The sequence below is a fragment of the Drosophila biarmipes genome, chromosome 2R (assembly GCF_025231255.1).
Source record: "Drosophila biarmipes strain raj3 chromosome 2R, RU_DBia_V1.1, whole genome shotgun sequence".
NCBI lineage: Eukaryota > Metazoa > Arthropoda > Insecta > Diptera > Drosophilidae > Drosophila > Drosophila biarmipes.
In genome coordinates this window covers 12,220,923-12,243,356 of record NC_066615.1, presented here as the reverse complement: position 1 = coordinate 12,243,356, position 22,434 = coordinate 12,220,923, and the positions used below count along the sequence as shown (strand labels likewise).

The 22,434-nt window shown below is 42.2% G+C and overlaps 2 protein-coding genes across 6 annotated transcripts in view; one reads left to right on the top strand and one right to left on the bottom strand.

Annotated features, from left to right (window-relative positions):
* LOC108030328 (uncharacterized) overlaps positions 1–9,531 on the bottom strand; it is a 42,714-nt gene extending 33,183 nt beyond the window's left edge. Inside the window, exons 1-3 of one of the 5 annotated variants that reach the window (XR_007763914.1) lie at positions 9,107–9,531; positions 8,621–8,895; positions 452–497 (exon numbers count right to left, since the gene is read on the bottom strand). The gene's annotated coding sequence lies outside the window, so the exon portion shown is untranslated. Of the gene's footprint in view, positions 1–196; positions 214–451; positions 498–8,620; positions 8,896–9,106 lie in introns of those variants that run through there. The other 4 variants (XM_044092526.2, XM_044092529.2, XM_050887095.1 and 1 more) reach the window with 4 other exon arrangements.
* A 9,540-nt stretch (positions 9,532–19,071) lies between these two features.
* On the top strand, positions 19,072–22,102 carry LOC108030263 (aspartate--tRNA ligase, cytoplasmic). The gene is made up of 5 exons (XM_017103086.3): positions 19,072–19,205; positions 19,591–19,691; positions 19,772–20,097; positions 20,262–21,286; positions 21,667–22,102. The coding sequence occupies exons 2-5, from the start codon at positions 19,611–19,613 to the stop codon at positions 21,828–21,830; spliced, it is 1,596 nt and encodes a 531-aa protein (XP_016958575.1). The 5' UTR covers positions 19,072–19,205; positions 19,591–19,610; the 3' UTR covers positions 21,831–22,102.
* Positions 22,103–22,434: the final 332 nt, after the last annotated feature.

Sequence of the window (22,434 nt, the reverse complement as noted above, 5' to 3'; positions counted from 1 at the left end):
ACAATTAAATTTAAAGGGAACTTATTTATATTTTAAATGCAAGGCAACTTATTATTGCAAAACGTAGTTGTAAAGTAAACAACAATGACAGGAAATATTTTCAACTGACTTCCGAAATTTTAGCAAATTAAGGAATGCAAATCCAAATTAATCATTGCAGGAAATAGGATCTGTTTCATGAACATTAGACACTCACAAAAGTTAGGTACTTTCGGGTTGACTGACTCCAGACTCCAGGGGGCCGGAACAAAATCCTCCTCCTCAGGATAATGATCATCGTGTGCTGCAGATGCAGACGTACCTGTGAGCCACTTTCATGCTCCGAATTCAGCACACTTGAGTGACGGAAGCAGCTGCCAGCTGGTCTCTTGTCAGGATGCAGGACCTGCTCCAAAGCCCGCATCTCCAGCTCGTTATTATAAATATGAACGGCGAGTGGGGAGTTGGAAGGAGGCGGGAAATCCTCTCCAACCGACATGTCTGGCTGTCAGCTGCAACTAAGCGAATTTATAGGAATAGTTTATATTCTTGTTTTTACCCCAGCAACAACCTGATTCGATGACTTAAAACGTTTATCGTGTTTACCCCGAGTATCTGTCGCAGTATTATGGCCCGGCCAACATGTCGTATACTTAACGTGCCGTATGCCACAAGTTGCGCACTTTCCCAGGCCACTCCTCTCGATATCACTGCCCGCCCCGATATCCCATATAGCCCACCCCCTGACGTTGTCACTTAAGTGAAATTTAATTGTGTTCAACATGGATCCAAGTCCAGGGAAAAGGGACTGAAACGGTTGATTGGGTTTTTCATTGATTTCCTTTCGAGTCGCTTATTTCGAGGGTCTCTCAACAAATTCGTTGTGACCGAACGAGGCAATTACCTAATGAATCTAATCGATACAGTCACTTTCTCCTCTCACCACCTCCCTCACTCTCCCTTTCGTCTAGACAGCATAAATTTATTTATTTATGATTTTCACGTGGTGGCGCTGGAAATTACTGATTCATCTTGAGGCATTGTCTCGAGTAATTTATGTCATTTACGAGCATTTGCCGCTTATCAAAGTCACAATAAATTAAAACAGAAATGATCTGGGCCCCCACAGCCCCGCGCTTTCGCTGTCAGGGAAAGCCAATTACGCTTATTACATAATTCAGCAGATGCCCACGCATCCAACAGATGCGGAAAACGGGGAAAAGCTGAGGGGAACAGGGAAGATGAAGCTGAGGGAGACGGATAACCTGGGAGTATAAACAGCAGAGTCAGCAAAAAACCGCGTTGGCCACAAGAGGACAAAGAAGGAATAAAGGTGAAAAGCTGATGGGAGAGAGTGCGGAGAAAGTCAAGTCAAACAATTAAGAAAACCGCAAGGATGGACGACTAAGAGCCCTCACGCTCCTCTTACGGCCACTCCCCATCAGTTTTCCCATTTTCCTGCGCCACCACTTATGTAGGCACACAAATGTTTGTTGCCAAATTCGAGCTTCATTAGCAGTCGGAAAGGAGTTCGCTTCACGCCAACCGACAACCTAATGCGAATGTCGAAACAATATTTTCCATGTCCCCCCATGTGTTGGCATGTGTGTGCGTCTGCAGGGGAGTCGGAAAATGTGGAAAATCCAAGCCCAATCCAGGAAAATGCGTGGCAAAAAAGTGAAAGCAGCAGCGAGACAGTGAAATCCTATTAAGAAGTTTCTATCGCAAATTAAAATCTAAATACGCAAACAAAATGATGGTGACGTCGGCGCCACGGGGAACCAGACGTCCAAAACCAAAAAGAGCACTCGTCACTGAGAGAAAAATAGATAGGAAAAATTTTATTGGTAAAAAAATATGAAAGGAAAGTATTGCCATTACGCTAAAAACTGTCTAGTACCAATTGTTTAAATTGAAATAGATTTTTTTTAATAAACACGTATTTAAATTCCAATAATCATAGCAATCGCCATTTTATAAGCAAAGTTATGAGTAAATAGTGAAAAAGGTCTTAAATGGTGAGCAGTTCGGTATTAGTGCGGCAGCCGTACGCTAGGTGGCGCCTATTGATGCCACGCCAAAAGATATGCAATGGAATTTGATTCAAGCTTGTATCTTAACATGTACAATGTATCTTATTTCACTGTTGGTAAGCTGAGTAATGGGTATCTGATAGTTAATGAACTCGACTAAAGCGTCATATATTTATTTTTCGCTTAATAAAAACTGCAAATAATATATATTTTTATGGAAAAACGATTTTAATAACATTGTTCATTTCTCTTTCTCAATGTAAATTATTTAATGGAAAATTCACGATAAAACGAGTTTTGTGTTGCTGCCTCTCTCTGTGTACTTAGCAAAGACGCCATGGAATAAGCATTAACCAGGATAAAGGTAACTATGTCCTGGCCAACAGACAGCCCCTGAAACTCCCCGCCCTTGTCGGCCACGCCCCGTATTTCCCTTTTATTTGCGCTGTCTGCTTACAGTTTGAATTATAAGCTAGCGAAAATTTAATAAAGCTTTCCCCGGCCCCAGGGAACCTTGGCGACTTTGGGGCAGGACACGCTCGGCAAGGACATGGAACTCCGCCGCCGAAAAGGACGGACTATGACAATGTCAAAGAGTTTCGCTGCACGCAACGTGGGCGTGGCCGGTGGGCGGGACACAGACCACCTGCGACAACAGCAAGAACACAACTATTGACGGTAAAGTTTTGGCCTGGCAAATGGCAAAAGTTTTGAGCTCGCCCCCCGCCAGTTATCCCTTCATATATAAGAATATATTCCGCACATTCATTTTACTTTTCTCGTCTCGCTGCCCTTGCAAACTTAAACTTTAAGCCTTTATTAAATTGTGTGTCCAAAGTCAACAGAAAAAGCAAAAGCAGAAGCAGAAGCGACAGCGCTGGGAATGACAGCAACAATTGACAGCAAAACAAACGATTGTCATTGCCAAGTGTGTGCGTCAACCTTTGAACCCGTCCCAGTTCAGTTCAGTTCTTCGGTTCTTCGGTTCTGTGTCAAAGTACGCCCACTTTCCACCTCCATTTCCACGCTGGAAAATAGATGTCAAGCGGTTTTCCCCCAGTCCGTTTAAATTGAATTGTTAATTCGGCACTGAACAGAGCCGAAACCTTTTCCCTTTTTGCCTTTTGTGTGTATGTGCGTGCTTGGCATCAATGCGATTTTCTTTTTTTCTTCCCTTGACTCGTTCCGGGTGAAAATATTTATGTTGAACCCTTTTTGTGGCAGCTTTTGTTTTGGCCTTTGTTGCGTTATGCAAACATTCGACTGCCAGTGACAACGGGACAGGAAAAGCATCCCTACTATCCCTGCTATCTCCACTTTGCCGCTTCCCCACCGCCCATCCGGTCATATCTGAGCCGCAGTCAATGGGGAATATAGTTAGATGGCCGGATAGCTACACCTGCATTGGAGGGCCCTGTGGTCCTGGCAGCCGATTCTATTAACTTTTTGCCCCGTCCAGCATTTGCATATCCCGACCGCAAGAGTCCAGTTTTCACAGAGTTCACAGTTTTCAGCTTGACTCCCGGACCATCCGCCATTTCCACGCTCACAGCTCCAACATTGTTTGCCATTTGCAACCGTATCACCCCCATTTTCCCTACATTTCCCACCACGACTAAAGCATAAATCAAGCGCAAAGCACAAATATTTTTCAAGTGACAACAAATATATAATGACGACTCCCCGGACTTTGCCTCTTGGCCAGAACAACAAAAACCGGAATACCAGAGTACCTGAATGGACGCAGCCAGGAACTGGGAGCCGTGCCTCTCTGTTGACTCTGTTGTTTTTTGGCTGGAAAACAGGGCCACCCGCTCTCATGATTTCTGCAGATGGTTACTCTTACTGAATGTGGGATTCTCCAAATTTAATTTCAACAAATTGGAAGGTGGATGGCATGGTCATGAATCTTAAAATCTCTTTTATCGCAAGATATATACAACTTTTTGAGTTCACAAAGGCAACTGAAGGAAAATTAAGTCATTAAAATTGTAAATTGAAAATCCCTTTTGCTTTTCATTTGCTCTTGAGAAGGTCGAAATTTTTGCAAACAGCTGAAGCAAGAAATATCATTTACTATTGTAATAATTTTAGGTGTCTGCAGCGAAACGGGAATCGTGGTCTTTTAGAATGAATTCATTGTGCTTTAGAGTCTTACAAATATTGTTGCATACTTTTAGACACCTGAAAGGTTTTTTAAAGTAAATAAATTATTTAAGCGCTTTTCCAGTTTCTTTTTCCCCCGATTTCCCTAACGGTAAACTCTAATCCTGGTTTTAGGAAATGCACTTCCATGGCAGGGCATCAAAGCGTCGATTTCCCTCTTGAATTTTCCCGGCTTTTCCGGCCAAAGCTGCTCCACTTTCCGCTGCGACGCTGCGGCTTGCGCTTTGCTGATTTCGTTTTGATTACGGCAAATTGTTTTTAGTTGCCTTCGTCGTCCTGTTTTCTTTCCGCGATTTGTTTCGTGGCCAAGTTTATATTGCGGCATTTGTGCAGTTTGCCCGGTTCCGCTGATTTGCATTTATAGCCGCGTAATCACAGGTCAAGTCGCAAATTACATTCAACTTCAATTCCTGACCTTAACTCTGCCTGAAATATTAACAAAGTCCGGGAAATCGAGAGTTGCGTGTCATTCGCATTAAGCATTGATAAATGCCCCTATTTGTTGAGTAATTTTGGCCGACTCTTTATTTATAAAGTATTTCTTCCCCTTGGCTGATAGTTTTGGTAAATATCTGTAAGGCAAACAACTAATAACTACCCAGTTTGTTTGTTGTGACCTATTAAATACATTTTCGTTACAAGGTTTTTTTCCCATTTCCATGTTTGCCTTGCTGGTGGCGTCAATTAGCAAGTTTTTCGATGCACAACTTTTTAATGAAATTAACAAGCCCGCGGGACCCGATCCCTTTTAGCCTTCGTGCACCAAATGCTAAGTGCTACTTCAACTCCAGGCCGCTCCTAATGAGAGGCCATGTATATAGGAATATAGAGCGCCGAACTGCGGCTAGACAGATGGCTGTTGGGATAATGAGATTTCTAGGCACTGACGTTCTGTTGGCTGATTAGTTCGTGGGCGCGTCTTCAATGGCGATCTATTGCGATTACGGTTGGAAGACGTAACAGCTAGTTCCTGCACTTATGTCATATTTCAGGGCCAGTGACAGTCGGAGGTTAACACGCACACATGCCGAGTCCCCAGTCCCCAGGCCGATTCCCCTCATATATAATAAATATATACGAATATACACTTGTAGTCATCCGCGTTTCGATTAAACAAACCTTCTCAAATATGCAGTGACATTGAGGCAAAGGCAAGGGAAAGCTTCTTGGGGGTGGAAATCAACAGAGAGTGGGCGTTACGTACGATATAAGCACGAGTAACATATTGAACTCAGCGGGATATGGTTGACACCCGCTGGGAAACCACATTCACAGGTTGGTATTCGAAATTTAAAATAATACTGTGCCTAGCTGCATTTCGTTTGAGCTTAAGCGATTAGTGTTTCCTATTTGTACACACAAATAACATATCTTGGTCGAACTGACCAATGCAGATAGTTATTATATATCTTTCAAAATATTACTTAACTATTCAAAGTGGTAGTATATGTATTTAAAATGCCAATATGCCGATGTTATTGTTCAGTATTAAGATAGTTACCTTTATGTGATGTGACTATTTTATAATTGCAATTCTAAATAGTAAACAACCAACCAAACTATCAAACATAGTTATCCTAACACCAAAATGTGCAACAATAACTCCATACACTTTTTTCTAAGTGTGGGCTATCATTCTCAACTAATCGTATTATTACAACAGCTATTCCCTTAAGTCATCCTAATTAAAATTTTAGGTGTCTAAAAGTATGCATTCATATTGTTTCAGAGTCTTACAATTTTTGTTGCATGCTTTTATACACCTTAGTAAGGTGTTTAAGAATTTCATTTCTATTTTTTTCATTTTTTTGCACATTTATTTTTTTTTAAGGAACATCATTTATCCAATATTAAATAAAAAATTCTTCAGATAATAGAAACATTTCATTGCCGTACTGACTTCGTCTGAGGTTGCAACAATTAAACGATTTTTAAGCTCTCAAACTATTCGACTCTTTGAAAAAGAAAAAGATTTTATCTTTAGTTGCGGTTGCATAACCAAAGCTCAGCTAATTAAGCAAAACAAAGGGAAGTAAGCGAAGCCGAAATGAAAGTGAAAGGATTGCCAGCGATTGCATAAGCTGGCATAAGCTAAAGCGTATAAATTATATATATGCACTCATATATATTATATGACTATAGAAGAAATAGACGGTGTGGAAAACAGGGGAAAATGTCAACGCGACAGCGACAACGCAACATGCAACATGACTGGCGCCCAATTGACGCTCAAGGATACGCAAACACACACACAGATACACACCGATACACACTGGATGTTCGTGTGAGTCTGTATCCGTATCTGTGTTTGCAGTTGCTTGCGTAACGTAAAAATAGCCTTGAACTGCAGCCGTGCGCTTTCAATGGATTTGCATGCCGCCCACCGAGCCAACCGGGCCCCCCACGGCCACCCATCATGCCCCACTCCCGCCCACCCAAGGTCACGCGATGCCTACCGCAAATGGAACAGTTGCGGGCCATAAAGGCTGACATGACGACCATTATGTAAACCGGCGACCGCTGCAAATGTCGCCGAGACACCCTGCTAATTGCCACTCGAGCAGCAGGCCAGCAGCGGCAGCAACTAGAACTGCAATTACAAGTGCAGCGGGCATTGCAACTTGTCGTTGCAAGTGCAGCAAGGACACGAAATTACATTATTGGCCAGCAAATGCCATCGAAGTTGGTCCTTCTTCCGCGGCGGTCGTAGGAAACAACAATGATCGAATTTTCTTTTCGCATCGTATTCCCAGCGAAAGCTTAATGCCGGCTAATAACATTAATTCCAATTTTTCGTAAATTTCCTAAGGACTGAGGGATCCAAAAGAGCGAAATCTGAATGGGGATCCTAATGAATATTTATACGTATTTGTTTGGCCTAATATTTGAAGCTGCCCTCGCTGCCGCCGCCGCTGGCCATTTAATGTCCCTTTTCCTGGCCTTTCCTCTCGCGTTGGTCTATTCTGGTTTATTCCCGCCATATCCTCGCCATTTGCTTATGCTGGCAGCTCTTTCATTTCGCTTCTCGCTTTTTGCTCTGCTCTCCTCCAGCGCCATCGTCGTGTGCAAGTTGGCCATAAAAATGGAGTAACATTTATGACCCACATCAGGGCCACACAAGCACACAAACGCAGAAGGACTTTCGACGCAGGCAATGCACTGAAGAAAAAAAATCATAAAAATAAAAAAAACTCAATCTTATATATTTTTGGTTGTCTCGTTATTAATTTTATTATCACCTAACTATCCGTACTGATAGAAAGATCTAAAGTACGTTCGTTTCCGAAGTGCGATTCACTCATCTTCACAAATTACCTTTTTCCGCTGAAGAATTCGCGTTTTTTTTACATCATTATGTAGCCAAAGCTAACTTGCCTTTGAAAACCAATATCTATTCCTGAATTGGGCCACCTTTACCAAAGAAGAACCAAAACCTAACCGCGAATTCTTCAGGGAGCTATTCCTAAAATTTGCTTTCAAAAGAATTCGCGGTTTTTGTAATCATTATGTTATTAAACTATTTTTTATTATCTTACGACATACTACTCTTCTGAACAGCTCAGGTCTTTTATATTGTTAAATTTCCAAAACCCTACCGCGAATTCTTTAGGACGCATAGAAGAAATCTACGAAATCTTTGGACTTCGGATTCATTTACAGATTTAATTTATTTCGATGACTTAGACTCGTTGTCAATTAAATTATTAACAAGGTGTTCTCTAACTGCCCACCGTAATCGTCTAGCCCGGAGATTACAGGGGGCTATCCCAATTCGCAGGCTCAAAAGAAGACATTTTGGGCTGCTCCTAAGAGACTAATATGAATATATTATTTACTTGAAACTAGTCGTAATTTGATCTACTCCTATATACCAAGTTGAAAACTAATTATAATTTATAATTAAGAGATTATTTACTTAAGAAAACATTTAGGTTAAAGGCTTTAATTAGATCTGTTCCTGGATTATATTAAATAAAGATGTTAATTAAAAAAAAAAAAAAAAAAAAAAAAAAAAAAAAAACAAGGTGTTCTAACATTTTTCTCTGTAACGCTAAAAAGAAAATGCTTTTGCGTGGGTGTGGATGAACATTAGGGAGTATTTTGGGGGGAGAAAGGGGCGGGGGCTGGGAGGGATGACGCCTGCAAGCGCAGGATTCACAAGGATATTTTATTTTACTGTTATTCCATTTCCCGCTTCTTGTTGCTGTTGCTCCTACTGCTGCGGTGTTCTTTTGTTATTGCTCCTTTCGGCATTCCGACATTTACTTTTCGACTCGCAGCGCATATCCTTGAGCCGGTCGAAACCCCCATCACCTCTCCCCCCCCCCTCGTTTTGCATCTACCCCGTTTTTTGTGAACCTCCCTCGTTATGGGTTAGCTTTTTTCAAGGTTAAATATGCGTGGCATATCGGAATCCAGGGGTATATTCGTGAGTGACTTACCCTTTTGCTCCATTAAGTATGCTACACATTGGGCTGCAACACATGCAACATTCTGGCCGCTTTTCCTGCTCCTTCGGCCCTGTTTCCTCCTCTCCTGCCCTCTGCCTCTCCTCCTTTTCGCTTACTGACCCAGTTCGCTTTGTTTTGCGTGTTTATCTTGCTCAGGTAGCTTCTGCGTTGGCGGCTGCTGTTGCCGCTTGTTTTTGTTGCATGCCTTTTTCTATATATACTTTATAGCCCCCTTTTTTGGTTTATGGTTTTTGTTGTTGTCTCAACTATGACCGAGTTAAGCACACAAAAACATTCGTTAAAAGAAGAAGAAGGGTAAGTTAAGGAAAATTAATCTGGGAGATATAATATATTTAGCGCTAACACTAAAAAGTATGCTTTGTTTTTTCAAATTTGTAGCCAACGCTGCAAAGTGTGCTTTGCATTTTCAGATCTTCTCCCGTCTTCTCCTTTTTTGTGCACTCTACTTTCACTCACAATTGTGCTGCTAATTCCGTTACTTTCACTTTGTTAGGCCTTCTGTATGCGCGTGTGTGTGTGTTGTTTTTTCGTGTGTTCGTGTGTTTTGGCTTTTGTGGCACACGTGTGCGTTTATGTGTATCCGTGTGCGTCGATTAACGGCATTGATTTTTTCCCAAAAAACAATAACTCCACTTTAATCCCACTGATTCGACTCGATTTGTTTTCGTTACTCGATTATTTTGTGCACCGTTTCACGTGGAAATTGAAGCATTTTCCAATTCGCGTTGCTTTAATTTCGGCGATTTGCGCGCGCGCTAGGTGTACAGGTGTGCGTGTCTGCTTGTGTGTTCGTGTGAGTGTGTTGGCCATGTGTTGGTAGGATATAGCTGCCCGAGAGCGAGTCTTTCGCAGGAGCAGCAGCGCACGTCCGCTCTCCACGACGTTTCACACACTTCTAAAGGATACGAGCGCCACTCTGGCGCTTTTATGCCAAGCGCTCTCCCTCGCCAAAGAGCTCTCGTTCACTGGCATCTCCGCTTGTCTCTCGAAATGGGGCTCGCTCTCTTTCTACCTTTCGGCGCCACAATGTCTACGCATAAATAATACGCACGTTGCAAGATAAGCGAGTAAGTGCAAGAGGGAGAGAGGAGGCCTTAACTCTCATTTCTATGCAAAGTAATCTCCAGCAAGCAGGTGCAAAAAGTGAGAGGGAGTAAATCCTTGGGTTATCAGGACTTGCCGAGTCCCCTTCAGCCGCATAAATCTCTACAGAGATTTAAATTCCCCGAGCTTAAAGTATACTCTAAAAATAATATACGCCGAAGCTACATATTCAAAACATATAATAGCATACTTAGTCTGTTAAAATTAAAGAATTAATGTGTGTTGCTACTGAGTCGAAGAGAATGTGACTTTTAAATTTAATTTTAATTAGTTCTTAAATGGTGACAAAGTTCTATTGAATTTTAAAGGTGTCGAAAAACATGCTATGCACACAGCTCATATTTCTACGGAACAACATTGTTGCATACTTTTAGATACCTTAAATTTTACCTTTTTATAATATTCTCCTAAGTTTGCCATTCCCCTACAATGGCGGCATACGTCATCATAACGGTAAACAAAATTTCGTTTGAGAGAAATTCCCGTACAGCCAGGTGGCATTCCTTCTCTCCCGCTTTCTGATCCTGCGCTCTACGCTCCTCCCGCTCGCTCCCACTATCGGCTCCCCCTGCGCAGTCGCACAGGCTACCTGCTCTCTCCCTCGCCCCCAGTCCCTTCCTCTCTCTCACCACTACTGTTATTGCATGCGAAGCACGTGAATTTTTGTGTTTACTTTTTAATTTTCTCCTAGCTCTCAGCCCCAGTTGGCATTTGTTTTTATTGTTGCTCCCGCCATTTGTTGTTGTTGCTGGTGCTGCCACCTTTTTGGGGCTTTTGTTTTTCTTTATCGCATGTGTGGGCCTTGTTTTTCTTGTGGGCCCTGCTTTGTTTTGTTTTGTTTGGTTGCTTCCATTCATACGGCGCTCTGTGGGTTCAGTTTTTTGGGGAGAAACTGTGCAAACTGTTTTCCATTTACGATCGACAGTTGGCAGTGTCGGCCTGTGAGTGTGCTCCTGTGTTTGGGAGATTTGTATGGAAATTGGCGCAAAATATGGCCCGAAACCGAATTCAAGTCCCCAGTTAGTTATGTGCAGCGGCTGCCTTCTCTGCACTCACATTTTCCGAGCGCAGGCTGCATATGCTTTCTGGCGAGGAACAAGCCATTCCCCCTTTCACATTCACCTTTTTTTGAAGTTGAATAGAAGTCCTCTGTTCAGGTCAACTGCAGCAGGTATTTGCTCAGTTGATGCAGTTGGCTCAAACTAAATAGAAACCTTTCTGTTAAGACACCATATACTTTAAGTTTCTTGGGGTATTCAAAAGCAAACTACAATTAATTTCAATTTCAATTTAGACATTAAAAGTCAAAGAAGTATTCAATAAAAATCCAGATAAAAGTTAAGTTTCATAAGATACAAATATATACCTATCATTTCATCAGATAGAAACTATATCTGTGAGATACTAAATTTCTTGCACTGCAGACCTGACTTTATGAATGCTCAGTTGACGCAAGCATGGGAAATTCTGTTCAGAAGCAAAATTCTTTAAAATTATTGCGAGATTCAAAAGCAAACAACAAAAAATTTCATGGGTTCAAAAAAGTATATAGATAATTAAATTCAAATAGGTATTCAATAAACATCTAGATAAAATTTAAGTTACATTAGATACAAATATGTATCTATCATTCCATCAAACTACATCTGTTACATAGTAAATTTTTTGCACTGCATCCCTGAGTTTGTGAATGTTTATTAATATTGCGATGAGGCTGGACCATTTAACTATTAAATTGGTAACTTTAACTATTATATGAAAAAGAAATTGCCGTAAAGTAGTAGTAAGACCGTTTAATTGAAATGAATGTTCACAACTCCTTTCAAAACTCTTGCGAAATCGAGCGACGGAACTGTCCGCAAAGTGTGTTATGGCATTTCGAGTGTTTGTTCTGGGGAAATGTTAAATCATGCATGCTGATTGTCCTGTGGCCTCGGAGATGCCAAGAGCGGCAAGGATATATGGCATGAAACAGCAGCATAAGCATAACAATCGGCATCAGCCATATTCGAATTCCGTTTACATCTGCAGCATTGTTTCGGATTGCTGGCATGTCCAAAAGTGACGAGATGCGAGGCAAGCGGGCTGGATGCAAATGATTTCGCTGGCATTGATAGCCAGCATTTTCCCCGATTTTCCAACCGAGCATTTCCCCTTTGGCCTTCAGAAAATCAACAGCAAAGCAACCGCTGCAGCAACAGGAATTTTGATTTTGAGCAAACGGAGTGCAGAATAAACAAATAAACAAAGGGTCCCCGAGAAGGGGTGGGCGTGTGGGATGGGAAACTGTGTGCGGGCGTATCCACAGCAACGGAAATTCTAGCCGTAACTCATGAGCCCCCGATTTTCCCCGCCCCTGCTCCAATACCAAACTATTTCCATGAGTAATTGCCGTTGTGCATGCGCCTCTGTCTGGAAAATGGCACTCCTCCTGCTGCCCTCCAAATTTCCCCACCTTCATCATCATCATCATCAGCTGTATTTGTTGTCAGTTTCGGTCGGGTTTTAAGCCATTTAGCCAGGCCAGAGCTGTGGGCCAACAGCAGGAGCAGCCAGCCAGGTAAACTGTTGATTCCATGTGGCGGCGCGACTGTCGAGGATTCCCCCGAAACCCTCCCACAGCCACTCCCAGTCCCACTTCCCCTGCCACGTGAGAACTTTGCCCTATTCCACCCATCTGCTATCTGTCCACGTCGGGATATGTACATGTATATTGCAGATACGAGTTTGAATACATATACAGTCGAACTTCTCTAACTCAATGCCGAATCTGTCACATGGAAAAATCGTGTTTGAGAGACTTTGATCTCTCTTTGCAAGGGGTGTAAGAACTATTTAGGATTTAAGGAACTTTTTCTTCAAGTTTTTAAGGTATAGAATTTTTTTTTAATTATTAATAATAGAAAATATTATTTTGATAAAATGTACATCTTCAAAATTACTCATACGACACGAAGTAAGAAAGAACTTTTCGAAAAAAAATCGATTTCCCTCCCCAACTTTGTGAAACATTAAAATAGCGATATAAGTATCGCTTAAGTAAGAATTTGATTCAAATAATTTTTATAGAAAATATACATTAACCTTTAATATTAAAGCCTATTAACTTCATATATTGTAAACATTATTTACTATTTTAATCCATCATGATAACCCGATTCTGGAATTCGCATAGTTAAGGCTAGCGAAGTTTCACTGTATGTACGCATCCACACTTGCTTGCGTATGTTTGCCAGACTCGCTTTCATCAGAATTACAGTCGTCATTTCATTTACCTTTATTAACACAGAGAGCGGTACAAAAAGATCTTTATCCATTCAAAGGGAGAAGGATAACATTCTCCTGTGGCACTCCAACGGGGCTTATCCACCCTTTGACCTTTGCTCAAAGGAAAGGAGTTTCTTTCAGTGGACAGTGCCTATTTTCCGATTTTCTACTGAAATAGCATTCATTTGCCAGACGAAACGAGACAATGAAGTGAGTGTGGGGGCTCCGGAAGGACGAATAAACCAGATCGAGTCCCCAGATGGTCATAAACTCCGAGCGGGTGCACTCAAACACGTAAACATTTCGGTGCTAGGCAAATATAAAGCAATTCGCTGAAAAGTATGCCATAAAATTCCGGGAGTGGTCTTGTGTCACTCTCTCTGCCACACAAACAGTATACCATCAATTTTGGCCTGATTTTGGGCTATTTTTGTCAACAGTCGATGGCTTAATGTACCTAGCATCTACCCAAGCCACCCCTTTTAAAATCGCCACCCACTTAAACCCTCGGTTACTCTAAATTTAGGCATAAAATGCTGATTATTAGACCATAAACGCTTTTATTTCGTCCCACTGCACAATTGGAGTTCCGGTCTGTGGTCAGCACTTTTGGTCGTTGTGTCTGCGGTTTGATTAGTTAGTTATTTTTCCAAAACCCACACATTGTTAGATGAGGGCGAACTTTAATTGCTCGCTGCCAAATGCAAATTTCCCATCAAATCGCAGGGTAATTCAAAAAAAAACCGCAAAACTAATGCGCAAACAAATCGCATTAAATGGACAACTTTTTCCATTTCCCAGCCCGCGATTTGATTAGGTGGGGGGGGGGGGGAAATGGGAAGTGGAAAATGGGGAAAATTATTAAGGGGGGTGATAAGCAGATGAGCTCCTCCCGGTCGATTGTCACTTGAATATTCCAAGCGTGATCGATGCGCAGAGCTTTGGGTTCCTCGATTTCTCCAGCGAATTGAATTCGGAAAAGCCCCACACGTAAGCAGTGCTCCGTCTCCCTCTCGCCGGCTATGCCCCCTCTCTGTCGCACTCCTTCGCTGCCTGTTTTCCTCTCGTGGGCAAAATTAATGTCAATTTTTATGCTTGATTTATGGCATCGCATTTATTCTTCGGGGAGGAGGCGTCGCCGCCTTTTGGCCCGGCTTCATTTGAATTCAATTGCTGGCGAAGATGCCACGGCGCTGATTTTGTCGCAGCAACTGTCGAAGCAACGGGGCAGGTCGAGTGCGGCACGTGACCCGCTAACCCCGAAAGCGCAGTACACACAGCATCCTGCCCTCCGCCATTCCTGAGCAGTCAAACACATCTGCCAAAGGGCAATAAAAAATTGACAACGCCAACGCCAGCAGACAGCGGCAAAGCGATGGCGGAGGAGCCAGGTCTAGGGGCTATACTGAGAGAAATCAGGCATCCCATAAAAATGTATATCAACTTTTTATTTTGGTAGATCCTTGGGACTCTCAAACTTAAACTATTTAAAAAATTAGGAACTTAATTGCTTTGTTTTGTAAAAAGTCATTTTCTGCATTTTTTTTATAACAAATATTACACAAACAAACAATATATTTTTTGAGTTATATGCTTTAGATACTGTATTAACATACATACATAAGTAATTCTTATAATTTTTTTTTAAATTAAATAAATTTAATAAATACTAATTTATATAAAAGTTAATACTTAACTAAAGCCCAGTTACAAAACATAATAGTATTCTCAAAATTCTCAATAAAATAAAATGCAACCCTGCAAGCAAAGCTATAACTGGTTGAGAATTATAGTGTCGCCAGAGAGGTAAACTCTGGAAAGTGATTAATCTAAATTGGCTAAGCCTTCTTTCTGAAAATATTGATTAATATATATATGTAGGTACATTTGATTGAAAACTATTAACCTTATAAATGAACCTACAATATTTAACTAAAACCGTAAATAAAAAATAAAATTTTAAATGTGTGTAGTATCTTTTCTCCAAGTAACTAGCTCCGAATTCATGCAATCATTTGCGAAAAGAGAGGGCTACGCCTGCCTATCAGTTGACACGGCTACAAAGTACAAAGTGCTACAATATCTGGAAAATCATTGCTGCAGCACAAGTCGCATTTGCATCACTTTCCCCAGAATGCTTTCAGGCGGCGAGAGCCCATCCCCCACGACCCATCCCACAGGTAAACACCTGCGGCCGGCACTTTGGCGTTATTAAAGCGCTCCCCAGCGGAGGAAGTAGAATCATCAGCCATTTTTGGCTGGCAGGCCGGAAGCACTTTGCGTGCAGATTTATGGCTGCCCCAAGCCAATCCTCCGTGGGAAACACTCGTACATCTGCATGCATTCAACATGGACGCCCAGATGCGTGTGCTTGGGTTTATGGGCACGTATCCTTCGGTTTTCCACGCTGCACTGCGCTTTTATTTTCGAATGCATTAAAATTGCATTTGCTTTGGCGGCTGATAAAACTGTCGGCACTTGACAACCTTATCGCCGCACTCAAAGTCGTGGTCAAAAAACAAAAGGCCCATTAATTCAGGGCGGATTTATTGGCGAAAAGCCTGTTCTCCGTTTATGACATACGTGCATTGCAATATTGCAATGGTGAAAACATATATCCATGGGTAATTACCTTATTTAAGCAATGATTTTTCATTATCAAGTAAAAACTACTACAAACGAAATTGCCCCATTTAAATACTGTTATTTACCTATTTTTTAAATATTTATCATATAAACTTCAAAACGAATTTGCATTTTTTTAGTAATATGTTTTACTTTATCATCAATGACTTTGTATACTTTTGAAAATATTAACATTAAAAAAATTTTTGGCTAATTTAAATTTTAACTAGAAAAAGAATACTAGTGCCAGTTAAAAAAACACGTAATTATTTAAGCATAATTAACAACATTTATGAGCAAATTGTAGCCATTCAATTCTATTTATTTCCTTTATGATTTCAGCCAATACTTTCCCATTGATTGCGCACGTACTTCGAACACTCTTAGTGTTCCACTTTGTGCCATTTTTTTCCAGCCCAACGACTTTTGAGTGTCAGCTGAAAAGCTGGAAGTGAAATCAGCCATGGCACTTGAGTTTTTCCCAGCCAGAGTTTCCTTTTGGAAAGTCCGCCCGACCTTTGACTTCGGCTTAAAGCTGTATGTTATGGCGTTCGACTTGTTTGCCTTTCATTTGCTGTCCACTCACGCAGCCTCACTCCGGTTGGCGCGGCCACTTGCCAGTAATCCCTGCCCCCCCCCCCCCCAAAGGAAAACACCTGCCACCACCCATCATCCGCGCCCCGCCCACCGGCCACCCACCGCCCACTCCAATGCCGCACACATAATCCGTTTAAAATGAGCACCGGCAGTGCTCCAGTTTCCGCTGCTCCTGTTTTCGAGTGCACTGAAATTAATTTAACGACTTGACGCACTTCAAACTGCACAAAACACATGAGTGCTGCGGAGGGGTGAAAGCTTTTCCTGGAGAGAGTGGGCCAAAGGTGGAGGAGTGTGGAAAAGCTGGGACAATGGCAACTTGACCTTGACACGTTCGACGTTTTGCCAGCGCCTTCTCGTCCTTCTTCCAGCTTTTCAGGCTTTTTTGCGACTTTCGCCTGGCTTACGTAAATTCAATTTTTAGTTTGATGAAAGCAAAGTTCACGCTACGGAGGAGTGTGTGTGTCCCTGTGTGTTAGGACTACCTGAGCATCCTGCGCCTGCAGGTATGCAATGCCATTTGTGCACTGGGAAAAAGTATCTCACGGATATGGACGAATATCTATAGGATTAGGGCGCCGAAAAACTAACTAACTAATATCTACAAGACAAGAAATAATTTTTTAAATTATTAAATGGAAAGTTGAGGAGTTCCTACTGCATTTTTTGATAGTGTCCCTCGGTATAAAAGAAAAAGAAATTAAATCCTAAAAATCTCTAAATAAACAAGGAAACATTTTTATGTCATCGACTATGGAACATTTCTGACAAATATATATGTAGATGCTGTGCTATATTTAATATTTATCTTATTTTCCAGTGCATTTGATATGAGGAGTGGAGCGTGTGATTTGCACAATCTGCACACAACTCGAAATTAAATTCGGCCCCGGCAACAGCTCCAACTTTTTTGCGAAAGGTCAAAATGTTAATGTATTTGAAATGAGACGCCACAAAGGAACGAGAGCGAAAGGAACAAGGATAACATAGAGTGGGTAAAAGGGAAAGGCGGGGGCACAGCAGCCGAAAACGAGACTCAGATGCGAGATACAGCACAGAGAACTTTCTCCCCTGGAAAGTGGCAAAAACTTGTCCATGTTCATTCAACTTGACACGGTCGCCACAGGGCAGACAAAACTCCCACCAAAAAAAAGAAAAGGAGCCCAGCAAAAAGTACGGAATCTTGAGCCTACCCAAGGTAACGAAACTATGCATATCCTTTTGAACCGCGGGGTATCTAAAAGATTCGACAGGAAATCTTTAAGTGTTAAGCCATTAAATATTTCAATATACCCAATTCTCAAGAGTTGTAGAGTGTTGCTCTGCACTGTTTTGAAAATGTTTCCTAAATGAAATGTATCCTTCTCAACTGTGTGTCAGTGGGATTTAACGAGAATCAATATACCCCTCTCTAGTGACTGGGTGTCAAAGCCGAAATAAAAACATGTCTGCGAGTGTGGGGTCGGGGGCGTGGAATGTTTAATGCGATTTGCCACACGTAACTCAGTCTGGGGAGAATGTTGAATTACTTAGAATAAAGAAGCCCACATCGTGTCCCACTTTTGTGCTTCATTGAAGAGGGACACACAACGCTATTTGCCCTGATTTGGGTTCAAAATGCACAGCATTGTCAGGGGATCCGTCAGGCAATCTGCAAAATGGTTTGGTAATTAATTAAACATATTAAATATCCTTTTTTGTCACCCACCTCCAGCCACAAAGGAGTTCCACAGAATGGAAATTAGTAACACAATTAGCAGAAAAATCTTCATGTTGTGAATGATTCAGAAAAACATTTGAAAATGATGGACAAATCGTAAAGAAATAGGTTTTTCCCTTATCAGTAAAAAAGTCTCCGCTATGAACTTTCCAAGAACAAAAGCGAGATTAGAAAAGAGAATTGTGATCGGTCATATTTACATACAATTGCAGTGAACGAGATAAGAGAATCAAACAGGGAACATATGAAAATTTTAAATAATTAAATTAATATTATAATATAGGCTGTAAGTTTCTTACTTGGCCATCAAAATAGTTTCTTTGTGTCATTACTTGGTTGTTCGTATTATTTTTAAGAAACTATTTAGGTAATTACTTTATAACTCTTGCGAATCGAAAAATCAACCAAAATATGATCCAGATTTATTTCGCGATTAAAAAGACCATTTTACCTTTTACCTGCTTATTTTGTAGAACGACCTTTTTAAAAACCGATAGATGATAATAAATCGATAACACAGAATGGCATATATTTGAACTCTTTGGTATAATTTGATTAGAGCAACGAATCTGAAATGGTGGAACTGGAAACAGAGGAAATATTTGTTTGTCTGTTGATTTGAAAACAACTTAAAAATAAAGATTTTCTAAAGCTTTCGTTTTTTGTACGTTTCCACCAGGTATCCTTATTACCCGTGACGGCATCCCCATAAAAAACTAAGCAAGGACATATACCATTGTAACAACTTTCTATCGATAAGAAACATTTAATTAGGACAATCGTCACACCAAAACGAATACGATTCAATTATTTTATATTTAAAAACCGAATCTTTATTACTTACGTATTGTACACTTGCCAAAAAGTAACTAATGCATAATACATATTTGTATAAATACTATAAATTATTCTTGTTATATAAAAAGATGTAGGATATAAATTCTTTGTGTAAATCTCTTTCTTTTTATCTGTCAAAGTTATAGATGGCGCGTTAGCACACGCTGGTGCTTAACATGGCTGTGACAGATGGCGCCTTAGCAACCGCTGACACTTAACAGAGCTGTTATAGATGGCGTGATCCTACAGGGCTGGATGGATTTCACTTTTTTGAAGAGTGACCGTTTGGAACCCTCCTAAACCGACGGTGTTATTGCTCCGCGCGGTCACACTGGCATGCATGTGCAATAGTACACGACGCTCGTGAAATCTTCTCTTGTGTATTAAAAGGGCAAAATCTAGCTGGTAAGCCGAGTGCACTCGACTGCACAACCCCAAAAGTGAACAGGTGGAGGGGCACCGAGTGAGTGGTGGCCTCGAAGCAGGGGCCGCCAAGTTAGGTTATGTGCGAGCCGCTAGACAAAGAGTTCCCCGGCCCCGGAAATATTCCGTGGACATATGGTCTCCGTGGGATGAGAGCGGGTGACTGAACTGCAGTTCCCGGAGCAGGAGGCCAGCATTTCGCAAATGGGGCACTTCATCCGCCAAGTGCTATTTATAAAGCCATGACGCAACGCACACCCAGCTCCTCCTCCGCCTCTGCCTCGCCTGTTGCTTATCGCAACTCTGTGGTTTACGGTCTACTTTTGTGGCACCACCAGTAAAATATACACCCATTCGCTCTTTACAGCCGATTGTGTGCATTCCAAGATGGTCGAGGACAAGGAGAACGTGGCCAACGGGGAGCAGGTCTCCAAGAAGGGAGCCAAGAAGCTGGCCAAGGCCGCCAAGGTGAGTACCCTTCGACTTGCGGACGTGGCGTGCGTTGCTTCTTGAAGCCCTGATAACAGCTCTAATCTCTATCCGCCTAGAAAGCCGAACAGAAAGCGGAGACGGCCTCCGCCGTGGCTGCCAACAATGCGGCCGGCGACTCTGCCGAGGATCACGCTGCCGGCAAATATGGCCTCTCCGAGATGATCCAGTCCAAGGACAAGCGCAGCGAACGCAACTTCGTCCCCGTTTCGGAGCTGAGTGGCCAGCTGACCAAGGGTCTCGTCTGGGTGCGGGGACGCGTCCACACGTCGCGCGCCAAGGGCAAGCAGTGCTTCCTCATCCTGCGCCAGCAGAGCAGCACGGTGCAGTGCATCCTGGCCGTCAACGATGTCATATCCAAGCAAATGGTCAAGTTTGCGGGCAAGTAAGTGCTCCCCATAATCAACCCAAGCTGGAAAAAATCAGTTCGATATCAAATCCATATTGCTCTGGTCATATAGATATTTACACCATTCTTTTTGATAAGAGTTTATGTCTGTACACCAAAGATTCCCCAACAAATACTCACAATGCTCTTCGTTTTTTCAGTATTCCCAAGGAGAGCATCATCGATATCCAGGCCAAGCCAGTGGCTGTGTCCAGCAAGATTGAATCCTGCACGGAGCAGACGCTGGAGCTGTCCGTCGAACAGATATTCGTGATTTCCCAGGCCAAGGCCCAGTTGCCTTTGCAAATCGAGGACGCCTCGCGTCCCGAGAACGCCGACGATGCGGAAGGCCTCAATATTCGCGTGAACCAGGACACGCGACTGGACAACCGAGTGCTGGACCTGAGGACTCCGGCGAATCAGGCCATTTTCCGACTGGAAGCGGGAGTGTGCCGCCTGTTCCGTGATATCCTCACGCAGAAGGGCTTCACCGAGATCCACACGCCCAAGATCATCTCGGCGGCCAGTGAGGGCGGCGCCAACGTGTTCACCGTGAGCTACTTCAAGGATTCGGCCTATCTGGCGCAGTCGCCACAGCTGTACAAGCAGATGGCCATCGCCGCCGATTTCGACAAAGTCTACACGGTGGGCGCTGTATTCCGTGCGGAGGATTCCAACACTCATCGGCACTTGACCGAGTTCGTGGGTCTCGATCTGGAGATGGCCTTCAAGTACCACTACCACGAGGTCCTGCACACAATTGGCAACACGTTTACGGCCATTTTCAAGGGACTGCGCGACCAGTACGCCCGAGAGATCGAGTATGTGGGCCAGCAGTACAAGGTGGACGCCTTTAAGTTCCTGGAGCCGCCGCTAATCCTTCAGTTTGCCGATGGCGTGGCCATGTTGCGCGAAGCTGGCGTGGAGACGGGCGACGAGGAGGATCTGTCGACGCCCAACGAAAAGCTTCTTGGTCGCCTGGTCAAGGCCAAGTACGACACCGACTTCTACATCCTGGACAAGTTCCCGTTGGCGATACGGCCCTTCTACACCATGCCCGATCCGAACAACCCAGTCTACTCCAATTCCTATGATATGTTTATGCGCGGCGAGGAGATCCTGTCCGGGGCGCAGCGCATTCACGATCCGGAGTACTTAATGGAGCGCGCCAAGCACCATGGCATCGGTGAGTGATCTTTGAATATGAGCACCATTAATAGTGGTTCAGCTTTGGTTTAGGAAGCTTTTGAATAACAGATCAGAGGTGTATATTAGATTGTTGTTTATAAATCAAGAAATAGTATAAACGTTTTAAATGAACGTTAAAATGGAAGAACTTTTGCGTCACAAGATCTCTAAGTAAACATTTATTATAACCCACTGAGTATATACATACAAATATCTTTCAAGTGGTTGTAGCACTTGAAAGATAACAAGTGATAACCGGTGTAAACTTTTTCACACATTAATATTTATATATGTATCATAACTATAAATACTTTCAGTATTATAGGTTTTACCTTTAGCTTTCAGTATCAAATACTAAATACACATTCCACTTTTTAGATACCTCCAAGATTGCGGCGTACATCGAGTCCTTCCGCTACGGATGTCCCCCGCATGCTGGCGGTGGCATTGGCATGGAGCGCGTGGTGATGCTGTATCTCGGATTGGACAACATCCGCAAGACCTCCATGTTCCCACGCGACCCCAAGCGGTTAACGCCTTAAACACCCCAACTTCAAACAACTCTACTCTACTCTTAGATGTGAATTCAATTCGATTAAACATTGGTTTTACTTTCCCTGTGACTTTCCAAGCATTCAGTTCTTTTAATTTTACGCCAAACCACCCATTCGTGTGTTGGTTTCCCATTTCTTAAGACTAACATGCTGCAGAGTTGTTAAACAACAAGAAAAATGTACGAGAAGACTGCCTAGAGTCAAATTTATTGAAAAACTCGTAAGAAAATAAATATTTGCGCGTATGTTTTGTACTTTAATGTCTGTGTTTTGAAAAAAATAAAAAGCTAGAAATCAAACTGGAAAAGTTTCTAATTTTTGTTGCATAGTTTTGGGGTCTGTAGAAAGAAATGGGGAAAATTGAAAAATTATATTATGTTTTTAAAAACAATTTAATTATTTAATCAATTCCTAATTTTTAGAGTTACAGAGTCTCAAAATTTATAATAACACTGTTTAAATCAGGCTAGGCTCATTACTACGTTTTCATAAGGTTCTTAAAAAACAGATGAGAAACGAAGAAAAAGAAACCAGCGCTTATGTAATAATTACTACAGGATCCAAGAACCACGTTTTGAATAAACTCTTCTTC

Excerpts from the sequence above, each read along its gene's own strand:
- LOC108030263 (XM_017103086.3), top strand. The coding sequence starts at position 19,611 with ATGGTCGAGGACAAGGAGAACGTGGCCAACGGGGAGCAGGTCTCCAAG. Across the intron at positions 20,098-20,261 it reads ATGGTCAAGTTTGCGGGCAA|TATTCCCAAGGAGAGCATCA; the intron begins GTAAGTGCTCCC and ends TCGTTTTTTCAG. Across the intron at positions 21,287-21,666 it reads CGCCAAGCACCATGGCATCG|ATACCTCCAAGATTGCGGCG; the intron begins GTGAGTGATCTT and ends TCCACTTTTTAG.